The 21,207-nt window shown below is 36.4% G+C and overlaps 1 protein-coding gene across 1 annotated transcript in view; it reads left to right on the top strand.

The window, feature by feature from the left end:
• The window catches only part of LOC137278139 (uncharacterized), a 421,511-nt gene that overhangs the window by 169,932 nt on the left and 230,372 nt on the right, over positions 1 to 21,207 (top strand). The window contains exon 6 of the mRNA XM_067810311.1: positions 12,799 to 12,921. Coding sequence (XP_067666412.1) covers positions 12,799 to 12,921 — 123 coding nt within the window. The remainder of the gene's footprint in view (positions 1 to 12,798; positions 12,922 to 21,207) is intronic.

Raw genomic sequence — 21,207 nt, 5'->3', positions numbered from 1 at the left:
ATGGGAAGCAAATCAATTTGGTAGACAATCATAAACATCTTGGAGTAGCATTTAAGGCAAATGGCAAACCTTGTCACACTAATCAAATTATCAAGTCGTGCTCAAAAATGATATCATCAATGCAGAAACTGAAATACTAGCTAAACATAAATACAATCAGCACTATGTGTAAGATATTTATCAGACCACACTTTGAATATGCTTGTGAATTGTGGGATGGTTTCACTTTACAATAGAAAGAAAACTTAGAGAAACTTCAGTTAAAAGCTGCCATAATAGTAACAAGACTACCTAGACATACCTCATGACAAATTCTGTATTATTACCCACCTGGTACTTTGTAAAGGTGTTTCATAACAAAGCGTTATGACACATATATGTCATAACACCTTCGAGAGATTTGATTGGCTAATATGTAAAGTTTGACATTACAGGTACTTCTTTCATCACTCATTCCATTCATGATTTTCATTCAAAGGTTTTCACACCTGAGAGCATGTAAAACGAAAACACTTCTATGGAATAAGATAAAACATATTTCATTTAGTGTGGTTACTAGCATTATTTTCAATTCAATAATAATTCAAGTTTCTGTGATAAAAACGAAAATAAAACAATCTATAAAAGTAAGTAAACAAATACATCTAGTAGGTCTCTCATGAGTGTAAACAGATATGGCGTTGCCCGTGAAAGTTATTGATTTCGTCAAAATTGATGGACAATTGGTTGGAAGAGTTGTGAATATTGTCAAGAGATTGAATACCTTCTGCGTGTATGTTGTCAGGACTGCACCGTAACACACAGCATCAAAAGACGAGCAGCTCTCTTGTATTTCTATCACTGCCACAGTCTGCCGCATCCATTTGTGTCCTCCCGCACAAACATACTGTCACTGCCATGCCTCCCGTGGTTTATGTAGAGGTCAAAAGCACTTCCCAGAATCTGAACACAATAGGCTTGAAATTGTCTTCGTTCGAGGTTATACGCTGTGTTTTGAGACCCAATTTTCGGTGGAGTCTTCAACATACACATCGAATCTCGACAAGTAGGAATTCCAAGCCGAGATGAGAAGGCTCACTGGCATCCTGCACAAAGCGTCGCCGAATTATTGACACTAATTCCTCCTCCGATGAAGAACATTAAGCTCAACTATTTGAGACATAATGTTCCCTGTTATTCACATTCGTCTTTGAGTTTGCCGCTCCTAACTACATGCTCCCTATAACCTTCTTTGTGAACACTTCTCAACACGACGACTAGCCCTACAGTGATAGCTGACCGACGTTCAGGCAAGATTTAGGTCACATAGTCAAGTTCAAAATATTTACACTTCACAAGTGTTTTGATGAATTAGATTATTGCTTTTGAAAACAAATTTTCAACTGAAAAGAATTACATTTTGACTTCGACTTGATTCTGTCTTAATTTGTTTATTTTCTTGTAATGAGGCACTGTATAGGAAATACATTGCCTCTACGCAGCGTACATTTTCCTGAAGTGAACCGGTTGACATTCTAATCACCAATATGATGTATTAATCCGCGTTACATGGTTCTATATAGGAAAGCAAAATATTGCTTTATTTTAACGATATTTTCATTTTTTAGAATGTGGATAATAAATAGGATACAAAACTCATTCCCCTTTCATAAGTTTATGTACCTTGTGAAATAATTTTTGTTTGTCACTCGGGACATGATATGAAAGCGGAAGCTCATCTAATGTCCCATAATTATGAGACAGGATGGGAAAAGCTGGATGAACAAAGAAAAAGAAGAAAACTTTGTCTATTCTGTAAAATTCAAAATAGTTTAGCTCCTGTATGCTTAAACGATATTACTCCAGATAGTGTGGAATCAATATCTAATTATAACCTTAGGAATGCTAACAATATTATCATCCTTTCTGCAACATTAAGACTTTTGAATGATTCCTATTTTCCATCAACTGCAAGAATGTGGAATATTCCTAAGACCAAAGAAATCGACCTTCATTGCAAAGTTTCAAGTTGTTCTTAAAGTGCGAGCAACATGTAGCTCCATCATACTACTCGCTTGGAATTAGAAAACTTAATATTATACACACTGTTGATAACAAAAAAATATGTTCCTGTTCTTCCTTTATTCTTGAGACTAAGTTTCAACATTAGATTGACTGTAACAAAACAAAAGAATATAATTAATTATATGGCTATTATTTTCCTTCACTAAAGTCACAGAGCAACAACATCTTGACATCATATCATATACCTATGTAGATTATAGCACAAAAAGTAACTCATTACATTGCATAAATGGCAAGCTTAATATTTCAAACATCTTTAACATCAACTTTAGGCCAAAAGAACACTTGTGAACAATGTTTGAAGTCACAGCCATTTTCAATAAGTCAAATCCAAAACAGCAATAAAACCTAAATTATGAAAATATTATTATTGATATGTTTTGTACAAGTTAAGATGATACCTTTACAAACACATTTCACCAATGAACATGTCTAATAAATGAATAATATGCATGAATATGTGGCTTACCATTAATGTAGACTTCACATGTGTCATGTCTGGGTCCACATGTGCTTGCCACAAACCACATGGTCATTCTGCCAACCCTATATCAAATTATCTTCCTTCCCATTTAGTTGACATAAAAGGATCACCATATCAAAAATGAAATGCAGCATTCAAGAATATGAAATGAACATAAACTTCTAACCCTTACTACTAATTAATATGACAGTATAATGGTGCATTTGAAACAGTGGAATTATGGAAATATTAACTAAATTCTTTACTTAGTAAATCAGTTGAGCCATTTAAAGTGAAATAAATGAAATCAATATTTGGCCTTTACACACACAAAGTTGAGATATATGACTAGTCAGGTAAATTATGATCTGTATCATTTCAAAATGAAAGATTCCACCTCTTGTTTCTGTGGGAATGCTTGTGAAAATGTGCATCACTTCCTACTGGAATGTAAATTGTACAACATTTAAAGAGAGATAATAATGTTAAATCTAAAAAGTATTGCAAAACAAGACTCTCCAATCACACTGTCACTGATGTTATATGGAAGTCCTGATATGACCATTGAACAGAATGAATATGTTTTTGAATGTGTGCAGACTTATATTCAACACTCAAAACATTTTGTGTGATTACATAAATTGTGTTCCTTCCTCTCTTTCATTTTCCTCTCTCTTCTCCCTATTCTTTTCTATGATGTACACAATTAAAAATGTATCTATGTAAAAATAAGGGAGCAGGTATTTTAAGTTGGATAACTTGTCCCCAATCCTGTTCACATTTGTGAATAAAATATGTTTAAATCAATCAAAAACCATTTGACAGGAGGGCAGCATAATGGCATCCCCAAACAAAACTTGCGATAATAATTGAACAAGTTGGATCTATGTGTCATTTGAATTATATATGGAATGCATTCATTCTCTGCTTTCTAAAAATATAATCTTTAATTAGTAAATCGAAATGCCCTTAAATTAGAAGTGTGATCACCAACTTTTTAATGCACAGGTGCAAATCATGTTGACTGGTACCTGGTCTAATGCTTTCTTCATATTAAAATATTTTTTTAAATATGATCAATATTTTTGGTTCTTTGGTGAAGAAAAATCACTGAAGTTTCGCATTTCTATAAAATTAATTAAATTTCCGTTTATTGAGTTTTAAACAAAAACCATCTCAAAATTACATCACCAGTTGGATGAATAGGAGTGATCATGGCAATGGCGGTAAACCAACAACTCCACCCTGTCGAAAAGATCATGAATTCTTCATGAAAACTTCATGAAGAATTCATGAACATTAAATGAGACATCTACTTCATGAAGAGTTCATGAAGATACTTCCTGAAGAGTTCATTAAGAATTCATGAATTTTCTTCATGAAGAGTTCATGAAGAATTCATGAATTTTCTTCATGAAGAGTTCATGAAGATTAAATGAGACATCTACTTCCTGAAAACTTCCTGAAAACTTCCTGAAGAGTTCATGAAGATACTTCCTGAAGAGTTCATGAAGACCCCCTGAAGTGTTTATGAAGACTTCCTGAAGAGCCTTTTCAGCCTTTTTCTGCAACACAAGTTACATAATCTGACCATGCCATTCAAGCTGGCAGGCAACATATAATTCATCACCAATAGATGTAACATAAATTAAATATCAAGCAGCAAAGAGGACACAAACAGAAAACTAGATTTTGATGGGATTTCGTTTTTATTCAAATCTTCAGCAATTGGTTTAAGAATGGTTAGTGACTGAGTGAGTTGAGTTCCAGTAATATTGGCTCAGGAATATGATCATCAAGCACAACTTCATCTTTGTGTTTCAACATTTGCATGATTAGGACCATTTCCTCAGAATCGCCCCCATCTCTTCAGAATCGCCCAGTGGAAATCTGAAAAACATTGTAACCAACAACGTTTAATCATAGTCTTTCCATTTCAAAGAGTCTAAAGCAAATATTGAAACTTTGTTGTTTAAAAAAAATAATTGCTCATATATAAGTTATTTCAGATAATTTTTCACCTGATTAATTAAACTATTTTAAATAATTTAATAATTTAATTTTACACTGATGACCTTTAATTATTGTTTTTAGTCCAAAGAGTCCATATCAAGTAACAAAACTGGCTTCTAAATCACTAGTCTACATTCATAATCGAATATATTCTGAAATATCTGCATTTCCCAACACTGAAAATAATCAGCACATCATAAAATAGAAAAACGTATCTTCACGTAACTGAACCTATTTCCAACTCAAATAAATGACTTAACATTGTGGCACATTCACTTTTAATTTACAATCGGTAATTATTCCAAAACTGAATACAAAAACGACAGAGAGGAAAATGAAACATCCCTAAAAGTGCCTATAGCAATTATCTCCCTTTTCATTTGAATTTATTTTGTTGTTTATAATCTAAGCCAAACAAACTTAGCACCAAACTAGCACCTTGAACTTTGACACCATCTGCATGTGCTCAGATAACACAACTCAAAATTTTTAAGTCACCAGCGTTACATGCCTCTGTATAAGTCCCATCGTACACAAAGTTCACATTATCATTCAGTACACATTGCTGATTTTCTGTTTGAGACTAAGAGACATACACTGTGTAAAAACAACACCTGATACACTGCTATATGTTTAAAAACTGTTTCTGTCATTCTCCTCAAAGAGAGTTGCTTATCCCTTCACCTATGTTTGTTTATGCATATTCCGGCACTCAAAATAATTTCAAAATTGTTGCTATTTACGTACCGCTCATGGAAATCACCTTGGGATTCATCCATAGGCAGTTAATCTAGTCGATTCTTTTATCTTGAGTCAGTTCTTGACATATCCATCGTTGTATTATCCACGAAATGCGCGAATCGCAAATTCATTAGTGATATTCATCGCCTGAATCTTCTGTTGGCAAAGTTGCATTTGGTGCCTTCTGCCTCGCTCTCGCTCTCGCGCTCGAAGACAACAGCAATGGCGTCATGCTGGGAAACGGTCGCGTCTTTCCATATCGAATGTTGTAATTTTGAAGTAAAGACATTTTTTGATAGAAAAGAAAAATGAAATGTAAATATAAAACCTTAGATCAGGAATAAATCGCATCTATAAATAAAATAAGCTGTATGATTATTGTTATCCGTTTTTGAAGTTGCAATAGATTTCGGAAGAACGAAGGGTGTAACAGTTTTGGCGCGAAAGTTACTTCATCATACCAACAGTGTATAATTTCTCATCTTATTAACAATTACTGGCAGAAATTACAATATTTAGGTATCAATATTGAAATTAGAACTTGTCAATATACATGTCATATTATTGTCAACGGCGGGGATCCTGTAAAAACATGTTTTGAGTTCATGTTCCGTTGTCGATCATAACTTGGAAGAATAGTTTATACACATGTCCCCGGTCGTAAATTTTATTTCATTGGTCTAAACTGACGTAGTGTTAGGGTCATATCGTGCTGGACAGGGAGTGACAGTGGAATGTGTTCTAAAATCTAGAGCATTGAATGTTTTCAATGAGAAGATCAACTTGCGGGTTAAGAAAGCTGTCAGAAGCATGGCAATATCAAAATATTTTTCCACATTTCTTTTATTTCTAGTACCGAGTCGACTGTTAATGTTTTTGACTGTTTTATGATTTTGCTTCGTTATAAACTTTGCGGAAGACGTTCTTGCGATAGTAAAGTATCTGCATGCATGTCCGATTGTGAGCAATCACGGGAGAAATTCAAAGAAATGAGACGATTTTGACAGGAAAACTTTACATGGAGTAAATATGAATAAGGAAGACAAGTAGAAAACGTCCACAGTACAAACTGGTTACGCAGCCATTTTAAGACGGTAAGTTTTACCTTGAACTGTCCCTATGTTACTAAAACAACTCCTGTTAGGCACAGAATCGTTTAGCGTTCTTTCATGCATTTTTTGTTGTATATATTATGAAACAACAACAGAAGTTACTAGACAAACACTAGTAATGCCACGAGAGATAGGATTTACAGATAATTTAAACTTAATTAAATATGTTGAAAGTACGTTTATGCCTCATCTGTAATCGTTTACTTAACAACTTATCTAACATGAAAAAAAGTATTGTAGCTTATAATATTTATTCTGTATTTTCTTTTTAATGTAGTTTACTCTGGAAATTTGTAGTGAATGTAGTGAAGATTAGACTTACTTCATGTAACATATAACTTCATGAAGTGTGAAATAACTTCATGAAGTAAGTTCATGAAGATTTAAGCTAAAGTTGATGAACACTTCATGAATTCTTCATGAATTCTTCATGAAGGCCTCATGAACTGAGTTTCACAGGGGGACATGCATTGTGCCATCGTTTTGATAGATCTAATTCTCATGAGATGGATTAATTATCTCAATAAAAAATGTTGTGTTTGAAGAATTAAAAAAAAAGTTTAATCCATAACAGATCTTGGTCAGTGTTATTGTCGTTGGACAAAAATTATCATATTTAGTGAGTTTATTTTGGTTAAGTTACATTAAAGCCCAGTTTACACAAGAGCACGATCACTATACGAATGTATAATTTAGGCATCGTGTTGTAATTGTGTTGTGATCCTACAATGATTGGGTTAATCGTGTTTTTAGCCCAGCACAATTATTCTGTTTTCAATTTTTTTAAAATGCAATGTGGTCATGTCGACTGTACAGACATCATGTAGTGTTTGTGTAGTGATTGTGTTGATCATGCTTCATCATCTACACATGATTCCACCACGAACATAACACAAGCAAGAAATTTAACGTGGTGCAGTTGTACTGCTATCGTGCTCCTGTTAGTGTTGATATGAGATGTGAACACGATGACTACTCGGTCAGTACAGGAAGTCAGCATGAAGATGCACGGTGACTACACGATGAAAATTCCAATCAAAACACAATTACGCCAATCAGATTACTTCCCGTCTAGAGCTTCCCATGTGGATGCTCATAGGGCCTTGCAGCACCGGACATTCAGTTTCCTTTGTGACATGAAAGTGTACACAGCTCTGTGGTATAACCAAGACAAGAACAATATGCCAATGAAGAGGTAAATTTGGTAAATCTACAGGAAAGAAGATGGAACTTAAAGGAGGGGGACCAGCCAATTGTTCAGCTACTCTACCTCTCTCTGATGATGATGATAATGATGATGATACTGCAGACAGTCCTCAGTCTTGGACTCCAGGAGTTACTGTCGTTACTGCTGTTGTTCAGGTTCACCAGGAAGCAGATAAACCCAGAAGTCCTTCTCTACCTCCTGCCGACCTCACTCAAGCAACAAAATTCAGTTTAGGCAGTTCACATCCACCTGCAGACCGGACAAGAAGATCCCAGCTTCCAGAATATAGAACAAGGTGAAGGTTATGCTAATCGAGACAAAAAGAAAGACTTCTGGGGCGACTGTGACTCTGTCTTCTTTGATGGTGTATTTGATAGTGCTCTAAAATGGTACAGAAACAAGCATTCTGACTTTGGGAAGTTACTGGAGAAAGAAAGGTATAAGAAGAGTGGTGGCAGCATGAAGGTTAATTATGAACAGCAAAAACACCTGGAACAGTGCCGATTTTATCAGCACATGTACAAGAGTGGTGTGAATCCGTATAAGGCATGTGATGCCCAGTATGGTGTGGCTTCTTCTAAACGTGGGAATGATGAGGATGTGCAGGAAAAGTGACTGAATATGGTAGTCAGGAACAGGAAGATCTGAGGGCCAAAACGTTGACCCTGGTGAAGAAGCAGATGATTTCTCAGATCCTGAGTAGCCCTGCAGATGAGTGCCAGCAGCACAGAGACTATCTGGCATCCATAATGCGGAATATGGTCCCTGAGTTGCGCAATGATTTCAAACTTGACTCGCTGCAGTTGGCCATGGACTACCAGAGAGGTCACCAGATGATGCCCACATCTCAGTTCAGTCAGCAGGCAAGCAGCCTCAGATCCCAAATGCAGCAGGACAAATTTCTAGCCCAGCAAATAGCCGAATCCAATCCACCGGTTCCCTGCGTACCATAAGACCAGATAAGGATGCAAAATTTTAATGTGTCACCTGTACAGCAACAGCAGTATCCTCAGCCCATCTTACCTCTGGAGTATGGTTTCATCAGTCAAGTACGTAGGGGGAAGGCGTCATCACTGATCATGAAGTACTGTATTTCTTCCCCGCTACTGGGAAGTTTTTCAGGTGCAGAAAGTCCCAGTTCAACATCCTCTGTCATCTGAGATCACAGTTCTTGAAGATTTGGCCATCTGAGCAGGAACCATTGGCTCCGACTTTAACATGTAGTCATGGTCCACCAGAGCAAAAAGCACCTTGGAAAAGTAGCCCTTGTAGTTGCAGAACAGTGACCTAGACTTCTTCGGGCACGTTTCCCATCCAGAGCTCCACAGACATGGGGCTTGTTCCACTTGTCCAGGAAGCTGTCAACAAGTACTTTCCAATGTTCAGGAGTAATACATGGAGGCATGACTTCGGACGAGTATACTTTTATGATGGCCTCATAGACTCATGGCATGAAGTGCCCAATGATGTTCCTGGCGACTCTGAAAGAGCATTGCAGGTCCAAGTAGCTGTTCCCTGTTGCGAGGTAGTGAATAGTAAGAGCGGTCTTGAAGTCTGGGTCCAATGCTTTCCTGAAAGGATTGAAATGAGGATTTTTGAAATTGATTAAAATTTAGAATTTGTACTGGTGCAACCTAAAACTGCAAAATGCAACATCATATTTATACCTACTTGAACACTGTCCATGTTAATATGTCACTGTTAAACACAGTGGAAAAAAAAGATTTTATCTGGGAAACAGACTGATGGCTTAGATAACACTAACACTGATGTAAGGTGGCACCAGGGGCAAATAGATTTCCTTTCCTAAATTTCCCTCTGCAATAAACAATTGTTTTTTATGTCCAGTTTTGAGCTAATTCATTGAGATTTCAATTTGAACTTTTTATTGCCATAGTATATGTGTCACAGAGAAATCTCAGTGGCTGGTTTATTGACACCTGTATGTCTGCCTGTCTGTCTACTAATGACAGTATGCAATGCACAACTTCAATCACTGACCGCAAGCAATTAACACCTATCAGGCTTATAAGCTTATAAATGAACCAGCCCGCAGAGTTACTATGAATGGCAAATAAACCAGTGGCCAATGAAAAAGCCTCGTTACGCTTGAGTGGACGTCCACCGGCTGTGACTGGCTTCGATATTACGGCTGCTTCATTTCAAGGGAGGTAAACCCAAGTGCAAAATACTGCACTTTTGATTTGCAATTTTACGCTTATAGTTTTGTTTATTTTGTTACAAGAGTGTATTTTCTATCACAACTCTTAGTGTTTTGAATGATAATTATTATGGGTCACATTTCGTATCATAAATGTTCAGTGCCATTAGTATTTTATCGGCAGGCCTTTAAGGTAATTCTATAGAGTTACCTCCCTTTGAAAAAGGTACACACGAGGTTGCTCGAGAGCACTCTACATTGATGGCGATGTTCATATGTGCTCAAACTTTCAGGAAATGTTGACTGTATATATAAAGGCTAGTTGCTGTGTTGTCAACTCGGAAATACACACAGACTACTGGCATATGTATGTGCCTCTCCATCAACACCTGATCTTCATAACCGCTGCCTGACTGCTTGCTGTGTTCCATTCTGCATAACTGTTTCTCACTCTCACATCAAGGCTTCAGTGAATTGACATTATATTTGTGACCCATTATTTAGAATTGAATCAGTAGTATTGTTAATGAAACCTCTCTTGTGAATCTGTATCTTTTTGCCTTTGTTTTTGCTGAATACATATATATCGAAAAATTCAAACTTCTCAATGTTATGTATTTTGTCAGTTCTGAGGGGATTTCTTACACCTTATGTCACAGCAAATTTTTAACCGTCATTTGTTTTTTTCTTAATCAGCAATGCATTTGATATATCATGAATAAGTGATAACTGGTTTTTTTTGTGGTTGATTTTTTGGTAGCATGTTTGCTTTAAGTAACTGTCAGATGATTTGTTCTTTCAAATATGTGGAGGCTAGGGATATGTCATCTTCTGATGACTCTTGTTTTACAGGAGAATGAAAGTGTTTGATGGTGAACTTTATTTTCGAGGGTGACTGCTCCATATTCAGACTATTGGAGACTTTCAAAAGGTTATTTTGTTCATATGTCACATGAAGATGTGTGGTTGCTTGTACAAGCCTAAACTTCAGCTGGTTATATAGCTCTAGCCCACTTCGTTATTATGAAAACAAATCAAACAACTTGAAGTTTACTCATCTGCCAGTGATATAAAAAAAGCACGTGAGGACTGAAAAATAACGAAGTCAGTGTACGTCTTTATATTTTGTCTTATGAACCTAATTAGTTCCTTTTCACATTTGTATACATTTTGAAATTTAATAAAAAAAACCCCACACGGTCTGCTTATATTTACAGTGAATTTCTAACATGATTTTAATATCTAAACATTGTTTAGATTGCCAACGTGAATCATATTTTACACACATCGTATTCGTGACCTAGTGCATGTTTTCTGTAATACAGATTCTGCTGAATGCTGCAAGAAATGAATTAAAACAAAATGCAAATATTAAATTTAAGACCAACGAAAGTTATGGCAACAGTGTGAGGCTATTACCTTGTTCAGGAATGTATCCATCAATATCCACATAAAAGAATGATATTCCATTCATTTGCAGCTGCTAAATAATCCTGTTCTATGTGTTGTGTCTTTCAACAGTCTAATAAGCAAAAATGTAACACATCGTTTGAGAATTGTTCACACTGGTGTATACATAATCTCACTGGTCACCCAGGACAGCACACATGGCAACTAACTGTATGATGTCTGCCATTATTTAGCCAATAAAGAGCAACAATCAATCAATCAAGGCAGTGGCGGTTAATTCTTTGTAGGAAGGATGTTGTTTTTACACTTGTACTTTACGACAGGGTGTATTCAATGTAGATTGCGTAACTGTGGAAGTAATTAGTGAATCAGTGTGTTATCGGTTAATCCTTTGATCAATGTTTGTTTTGGTAACTCAGCTGATAAACCCTCTTGCATCACTTACATGCACATGTTACATAACATGCAATACATTTGCCACTACATTTGCCTTAATTAATAACTCCAGACAGAAGAAATGCCAAATGGGAACCTATGTCGAGTAATTTTAGTGGTGTTACCACTATTTATACCCATTATAAATTCATTAACTGACCATCAAGTGAATGATGACAAATAAATGTGTAGGTTTATACCATCAAACTCGAGTTACAGCAGGTAAGATGTAATCTCTGTGTCGCATGCTGCCTGAAAACAGTTTTGGGCTGAAACTGTTTCGAGGATACCAACAGAACTTTGTTGTTACCTACAAAATGCACGTAGGTATTTGCAGTGTACTTGGGTATAATCAGGGGTTTTTTTTAAAAAAAAAAATCAACTGTGTGTTTTGTTATTATCATAGATAATAAACCAGGGTCGTAGCTACTAAAATTTACGTATGATGTTTGCTATGACAACTGGGCCAACCCTATCTAAATATAAAGCTTTGCAATCTTTCGGACTTATATGAAACAAATGGCTTGCTACGTGTATGTAAACATCATATTTTCACATGACATGATTAAATATCAAGGTAAAAACACAGAAATAGGATCAAATTGGATCAGTCAATATTTCATCCAGGCATCAGAAAAAAAATATACACTGCTGGGATATTTTGTTACAATCAGATAAGGAATACCATGGATATTTTTAAATAACAGCATGTGATGAGCATCCGGCCCCTCACTTTTTAGGGGGAAGAAATTCTGCCAATGTGGACAGGAGCCTAGTCCCTTTGTCCCTCACAGTCGAGGGAGCAGGTGCTGACCAATTTGGTGCTTGGTTTCGTAATTAGACCGTTGGCGAGAAACATTATTCGCTCCGCATCAGTGCCCCTTTAGGCATGAATACCCCACTCAGACATCATTATACTGACTCAGGTGACCAGTCCTTTTTTCACCATTAATGCTAAGTGCCAGGCAGAGACCAACAGGTACCATATTTCAATGTCTTTTGGTATGAGACGACCGGGGATTAAAAACTTGTGACCTCCTGTTCTCTGGATGGACGCTCTAACCACAACACCACAGAGGAGGTCTGATTAGGTTTATAGTGTACAGAATTACAAAATGTATGATATGGTTTCGTCTTTTTTGCTTATTGTGTCAAATTTTCAAATTATCATTTGTCTTGTTGTTTAAAACAGATTGTACCCAGCAGCAGTTAAACATGGACCAAGGTATCAAAGCTGTGCTTTCCCTCCTGAAATCACCTCATGTTCACGTCCAGCATAATGCTGCTGGAGCCATTCTCAACCTCACTCGTTCACGTGAGTTTTGCCATTGATGTTAAATCCTTATATCTTTCCTTGTTTCTTTCTGGTTATAAGAATGGACCTCATGCAGAAGTCTCTCATTTTTCTATTATTGGTCATAGAATAGTAGACATACATAGTATAGTATGTCTACCATGTAAATGCTGACGAAAATATCCTACCCATCAAAAGTTCATAATTAGACTCTTGCTTCAAGCAACTGTTCTAAACTAGATTTTGAAGAATATTCCATACTGTATAGAGGTAAATAAACTAATGTATTGTGAAACAAAACTTGTAGCATTGTAAAGATTATTGTCAGGTGTTCAATAAATGATGAAACTCAGTGAAAAATGGCGAATTCATAACAAAACTAACAATGCAGTTATTCACATGTATGATATTTGCACATGCTTTTCAGCAATTTAATGCTTTATTCTCATGCTATTCATCTGCATAGGGTTTGCAGTTGGTTCCCCAAGAGAAATTCATCATTGATGTAACCATACATATATAGATAGCACATAATGAATATTTTAAAGGTCACATGCAACCAAAAAATCAATCATAATTAAAACACATTTCTCACTTATTCATGACATATAATATACATTGCTGCTTTTAAAAAAAACAAATAACATAATTATAAGCGTACAATCGCGATTCAAAAGTGCGATATTTTGCACTTTGGCTTACTTCCCCCGAAACGAAGCCCTCGGGAGACCGAACCCAGTCATAGCGGGTGGATCTGCACTCAAGTGTAACGACGGCTTCCGATTGGCTGTTTCATTTGCCGATACATATGCTGAGGGTTCGTTGTGTGTACAGAAAGATGATCTGTTTGATGGGCATTTTAGAAGTATAGCAAGTCACAAGAAAGTAAGATTCTTTATGGATAACAACTTCTTATTGTGTATTTGATGCGTCGTTTCAGTATGGATTCATATACTGTTGTCAAACAAAATCATATACACGAAAAGAAGTCGTTATCCATGAAGAATGTATATAGAGATGTTGGGTTTGGAAAATACATGTTCTCTGAATTTGCGCTCGATCAAATAAAAAATCATGTCAGTAGAGATGGTAAACTACTGCGTGGCTGGAATCTGTCATTCGTCCAAGTACAAAGCAGGACTTGAAACTGACAAGAGTTTGCACCAGTTTCCGTCAGATCCAGTCATCCGAAAAAAATGAATGTAGTTTGTTTGCAACCCACAGACATAAAAACATGTCATGTGTATCACACGAGCCTAATTACATAATGTGGCAGACACGGGACTCGGGTGCAACTTATTTTCTTTATGTCGTATAGTCTGATAGGTGTTAAGTTCAAATTGCACGTGGTCAATGATTGAAGCTGTGTATTGCATGTTGTCTTTAGCAGACAGGCAGGCAGACATATAGGTGTGAATAAACCAGACACTGAGCTTTCTCTGTGACAGAGACTGTTTACTACAATCAACAAGTTGTTTTACGTAACGAGTAGATTATTTACTTGTTTGTGTACACAACCAAGATTAGACTACTGCTCACGACCTCAGACGCTGGGCATGCATACTGTTTCAAGCTCCTCGAACCTATTCACTGCGCATGCGTTATGGAGGCAGCGCAGCACAGCTGTTGAAACCAGTTTTCCCCCCAGCGCTGGGGGGAATTTAGTGAAACGTTTGAACTCCGATTTCGCGGGCTTTTCTTTCATCGCTTTTTTTTCAACTTTATAGGTTGAATTGGCATTTTTTATGATTTGTTTCGGTAAGTGCATACCGAAAGGTACCAGAATCTGCAAAGTTGTGTTTTACGTTGCATGTGACCTTTAAGTGAACGTAAACTTCCACTCCCTGCCCTGCAGTATCTTGTGATGGTTTATGGCTAGCTGTTGACACATATAGGCTGGATTAGTGCACCTGAAGGAATTAATCTCTAAACATCACAAACTTGGTGACTATGTAAGGTATAATAATGGCTACTTTTAGCATGGTTGGTTGGTTAGCATGAATTCCACCATGAAACATGATCTTGGGGTCTGCTTACTGAGAGAGAGTGTTCTTATTTTGAATACCACCATACTGTCCCTCTTAGTAGAACCATTCTATGTATTTTACTGATATCCAGCAAAATGTCTCTTGGAAAACCAAGGGAAGTCATTTTTAACCTTGTGCAAGTTATCAAAAATCATCATAAAGTAAAGCCCTCTCCCTTAGAAAATACAAATATATAAATGAAGGGGAGGCAATGTACCTGGTTGGAGTCCTAGTAGTGGTGGTTGTCTCCCTTGAATTGCTGTCCCATAATTTTCCATCTTGCATCTTCATATTTTCCTCTTAGCCACTGTGGGTACACGTGTTATGAGACTGTCCCTTAGATTCTTCAACCAACTTAACTCATTAAGTCCGAGAGACGCGTATGTGCGGCAAATTGATTAGCTTCTCACAGCAGGAGCCGCGTATGGGTGGTGATAAAAAGCACCTCTTACTCAGTGAGAGCTGCACATGGTCGTCAGCAGAAAGCACCCCTCATTCAGCGAGAGACCCACATGTGCGTTTTACACTTTAAGTTCGTTCCTATTATTTCAATCAGTTTAGTAGTACTGATCAAAGATTAGCTTTTCTTAGAAGAGAGGTTACTTTCTGTGTTAATCAGAAGAAGTATTCAAGTGTTTTCATGAAGTTCATGAAGAGTTCATGAAGACTTCATGAAGAGTTCATCAACTTTAGCTTAAATCTTCATGAACTTACTTCATGAAGACACACTTCATGAAGACTTCGTCAACTTCATGAAGTAATTTCACACTTCATGAAGTTTTGTTACTTCATGAAGACATATTTCATGAAGACTTCTTCAACTTCATGAAGTTATTTCACATATAAGTAACATATAACTTCATGAAGTTTTTGTTCATGAAGTAAATCTAATCTTATTCACTACAAATTTCCAGAGTAAACTACATTAAAAAGAAAATACAGAATAAATATTACAAGCTACAATACTTTTATTCATGTTAGATAAGTTGTTATGTAAATGATTACAGATGAGGCATAAACATACTTTGCACATATTTAATTAAGTTTAAATTATCTGTAAATCCTATCTCTCGTGGCATTACTTGTGTTTGTCTAGTAATTTTTGTTGTTGTTTCATAATTAATACAACAAACAATGCATGAAAGAACACTAAACGATTCTGTGCCTAACAGGAGTTGTTTTAGTAACATAGGGATAGTTCAAGGTAAAACTTACCTTCCTAAAATAGCTGCAAAACCAGTTTGTACTGTGGAAGTTTTCTACTTGTCTTCCTTATTCATATTTACTCCATAAAGTAAAGTTTTCCTGTCAAAATCGTCTCATTTCTTTGAATTTCTCCCGTGATTGCTCACAATCGGACATGCATGCAGATACTTTACTCTCGCAAGAACGTCTTCCGCAAAGTTCATAACGAAGCAAAAACATAAAACTGTCAAAAACATTAACAGTCGACTCGGTACTAGAAAAAAAAAGAAACGTTGAAAAATATTTTGATATCGCCATGCTTCTGACAGCTTTCTTAACCCGCAAGTTGATCTTTTCGTTGAAAACATTCAATGCTCTAGATTTTAGAACACATTCCACTGTCACTCCCTGTCCAGCACGATATGACCCTAAAAGTACGTCAGTTTAGACTAATGAAATAAAATTTATGACCAGGGACATGTGCATTATAAACTATTCTTCCAAGTTATGATCGACAACGGAACGTGAACTCAGAACATGTTTTTACGGGATCCCCGCCGTTGACAATAATACGACATGTATATTGACAAGTTCTAATTTCGATATTGATACCTAAATATTGTAATTCTTGCCATTATTTGTTCATAAGATGAGAAATTATACACTGTCGGTATGATGGAGTAACTTTCGCGCCAAAACTGCCCCGCCCTTCGTTCTTCCGAAATCTATTGCGACTTTAAGAACGGATAACAATAATCATACATCGTATTTTATTTATAGAAACGATTTATTCCTGATCTAAGCTTTATATTTCCACTTATTTTTTCTTTTCTATCAAAAAATGTCTTTACTTCAAACTTGCAATATTCGATACGGAAAGACGCGACCGTTTCCCAGCATGACGCCATTGCTGCTGTCTTTGAGCGCGAGAGCATGGCAGAAGGCGCCAAATGCAACTTCGCCAACAGACAACGATTCAGGCGATGAATATCACTAATGAATTTGCGATTCGCGCATTTCGTGGATAATACAACGATGGATATGTCAAGAACTGACTCAAGATAAAGGAATCGACTAGATTAACTGCCTATGGATGCATCCCAAGGTGATTTCCATGAGCAGTTCGTAAATAACAACAATTTTGAAATTATTTTGAGTGCCGGAATATGCATAAACAAACATTTGTGAAGGGATAAGCAACTCTCTTTGAGGAGAATGACAGAAACAGTTTTTAAACATATAGCAGTGTATCAAGTGTTGTTTTTACACAGTGTATGTCTCTTAGTCTCAGAAGGAAAATCAGTAATGTGTACTGAATGATAATGTGAACTTTGTGTACGATGGGACTTACACAGGGGCATGTAACGCTGGTGACTTAAATCTGAGCACATACAGATGGTGTCAGAGTTCAAGGTGCTAGTTTGGTGCTAAGTTTGTTTGGCTTAGATTATAAACAACAAAATAAATGAAAAGGGAGATAATTGCTATAGGCACTTTCAGGGATGTTTCATTTTCTTCTCTGTCGTTTTTGTATTCAGTTTTGGAATAATTACCGATTGTAAATTAAAAGTGAATGTGCCACAATGTTTAGTCATCTATTTGAGTTGGAAATAGGTTCAGTTACATGAAGATACGTTTTTCTATTTTATGATGTGCTGATTATTTTAAGTGTTGGGAAATGCAGATATTTCAGAATATATTTGATTATGAATGTAGACTAGTGATTTAGAAGCCAGTTTTGTTACTTGATATGCACTCTTTGTATTAAAAAAAATAATTTAAGTGTAAAATTAAATTATTAAATTAGTTAAAATATTTTAATTAATCAGGTGAAAAATTATCTGAAACAAGTTATATATACTTAACATTTTGAGCAATTATTTTTTTTAAACAACAAAGTTTCAGTATTTGCTTTAGACTCTTTGAAATGGAAAGACTATGATTAAATGTTGTTGGTTGCAATGCTTTTCAGATTTCCACTGGGCGATCCTGAGGAAATGGGGGTGATTCTGCAAATGTTGAAACACAAAGATAAAGTTCTCCTCGATGATTATATTCCTGAGCCAAAGTGTTCACTCTTCGCACTGAAGACTTGGGTTTGATTCGTAACATGAGTGCAATGTATGTAGCCCTTCTCTTGGGTTCCTTGTCGTGATATTGCTGGAACTCAACTCACTCAGTCACTAACCATTCTTAAACCAATGTGGGCATCTTCAGTGATGTTACCACTGCTCTTCCTGAAGGTTCTTCCATCCTGTGTCTTCTGAGATTAATTGTGATGCCCCATGTACAACTTCCAGGTAGATGATTAAAGGCCCTGTTGTAAATTCTCTGTTGGTTGTGACTCTCATTGTCTACTTAAAAACATATAGTCTGAAGGGATTACACTTTCTGAAATTGTATATTACAATCTACTGCATGAAATGGTGTTCCTGAATAAGTTCATTTTCCTGGATACAGACTGATTGACATCCAAGCTGTAGTAAAGATAGAACAAGTATATATGAATGATAGCTTCTTTAATTCTAGAGCACATTGTTTGGATACAGGTTCTTGTGTTGTTTTTAAATAATTAATCAGAATTTTCTGCTGAAGATTTGAATAAAAAGGAAATCATATCAAAATCTAGTTTTCTGTTTGTGTCCTCTTTGCTGCTTGATATTTAATTTATGTTACATCTATTGGTGATGAATTTATATGTTTCCTGCCAGCTTGCATGGCATGGTCAGATTATGTGACTTGTGTTGCAGAAAAAGGCCGAAAAAGCTCTTCAGGAAGTCTTCATGAACTCTTCAGGAAGTATCTTCATGAACTCTTCATGAAGTAGATGTCTCATTTAATGTTCATGAATTCTTCATGAAGAAACTTCATGAAGTCTTCATGATCTTTTCGCAAGGGTGTACAGGTGTCTGCGAGAAATGGGATTATGAGATGTTGTTACAGAAGGTAAATGTTTGTTACTCATCATTGGGAGTGAATACTAAAATACTATTTTGCACAAAACCTTCTAAATTAAATCATTCATCCATTCATTGTAATAGTTTATGATAATGAATCGTAGACATAAATAGTAATACTGTATTACACCCATGTTCGCATAGAACGTTTGAAATAAACCAAGTTACTCATTTAGACCTAACTGAACTGTGACTATTGATTTGTTGTAATTCTAAAGTTGATAATAATGTATAATCGAATATGAAGTGATAACTCTTGCATCGACTCATAATATATATATTACACACCATACAAAGGTAACTGAAGTATTGTGTTCAAGCTGTAGAAAGTTTCATGTTGATTTGAAATGTGATTTTTCAGTGCAGTTCACATATGTATTGTGTAAGAAATGTTTGTATTTGGTCTCTGTAATTATCTGATCCAGTTTAAATATCACCTGTATCAGATCCATGATCAATAAAAGGAGATTGATACACATGCGTATAATCATTCAATCAGACATATTTGAACACCTCTTTCAACCTCAAAATAACAGTCTCTGGCAGAATGCATGTCCTGTTATAAGTGTAAAATGTAACCCGGTTCTTTGTTTGGGCTTCGTGTTCAAGTGGTTTAGAATCAGGAACAAACAGACAAGTCTCTCGTAGATCGTCTAGTGGTTTATTATAGTTTTCATCAACGGTTATATTGAAGACTGTTCAGGTGCTTTACAAACCTACTGTAAGCAAACCTGAAACTTCAGGAGCGCAGCGACCTCTGACCGTCTCACTTAGCCAAGCAAACCGTCTCCCCGAATGTAACTTTTCCCCCTAATTTTATCCCAGTTCCCCCTAACATCAAAGGCTATAATCTATCAACCTACAATTGTAAAAACATGACACATCGCTGGACTGTCCTTTTATTTGTCCACCTCTACACCTACTTCTTAAGTCTTGATAAACTATCAAGGCTTATAGAAATGAAAAGAACCACAATTTGTATCTCGGTTCCCATGTCAGTTGGTCCTACTGATCCCTCACTACATCACCCCTTGTCCCTGTTAACAACTCTCTGCTTGTATCCCCTCTTCCCATAATCACATACTCTGTCTTTACTGATACAGACATAATCCCAAAGCTTATAATACTGCCCAATGTCAACTGAATTCGGACAATCAATTAACTACCTAAATCCCTTACTATCTGCGCTCCCTGTTCTCATGTACAATTTCTTTTATATTTATAACACAAAATTCATATACACTTCCTAACTCATGTAAATTACAATGTACAAAATTATTTTAATTAACATTCAAATTAACAATAAAACATCATTATAAACCGAGGGTGTAACACCCGGTTACAATCCTCCCCTCCTTAGAGTAAGAAAATACTACACTGTAGGATTTTCTTGCATAAACGTATTCTTCACAATTCAAACTGTCCACGCATCCAGAACCCAGATACCATATTACTGAGTTTGGATCAATTCAATGAGGAAGGACTTCACAGCTCCAGTCCTACCTTCCCCTTTCATATTTTACACAAGTGTCTGTCGACTCACATAATAAATGTTCACGTATATAATGCAATTAACCATTAATAGTCCGATTATAGTCCTTTACACCGTCCATTACTTGAATTGTACCATCACCGACAGTATGCACATATATAAATCAGTGAGTTCTGTTTAACACCATCTTGATGATTTCCTTTATAGAATCACATCACAAACACATACACCTGCCATAATGGCATCCTCGAATCTGTGCCTCGACCCTTGACCTCAATTCACTAGGCGAAACGATCCCACACCCACATTAGGTTGTGAAGTAAGATCCAGAGGTGCCAGGGGCTTATTTCTCCCTCTAGCTCTTCCTCGTTGGTTTCTTCCCTTAGCGTCTCGCCTGGGGACTCTGACCGTTTCCGTTTTCGATCGGTTGTCCGGGGTGTTGGTCTCGGCATGACTCCCGGAAGATATACATGACAAGATTGTGCAGATGTGTGACTGGTGTCCTTCTGAACTCTCGAAGTGACTGGATGGGCTATCTCTCTCAGCTCTATCCTATCGTTCCCAATTCGCTCGTTGGCTAGCTCCCTAGCTCTACATTTGCTTCTTAAATATATTAATATAGATATAAGTATGATCACTGTTACCA

Source organism: Haliotis asinina, chromosome 3 (genome assembly GCF_037392515.1).
Source record: "Haliotis asinina isolate JCU_RB_2024 chromosome 3, JCU_Hal_asi_v2, whole genome shotgun sequence".
Lineage (NCBI taxonomy): Eukaryota > Metazoa > Mollusca > Gastropoda > Lepetellida > Haliotidae > Haliotis > Haliotis asinina.
Note: the sequence above shows the minus strand (reverse complement) of the source record. Positions and strands in the feature narration are given on the sequence as shown.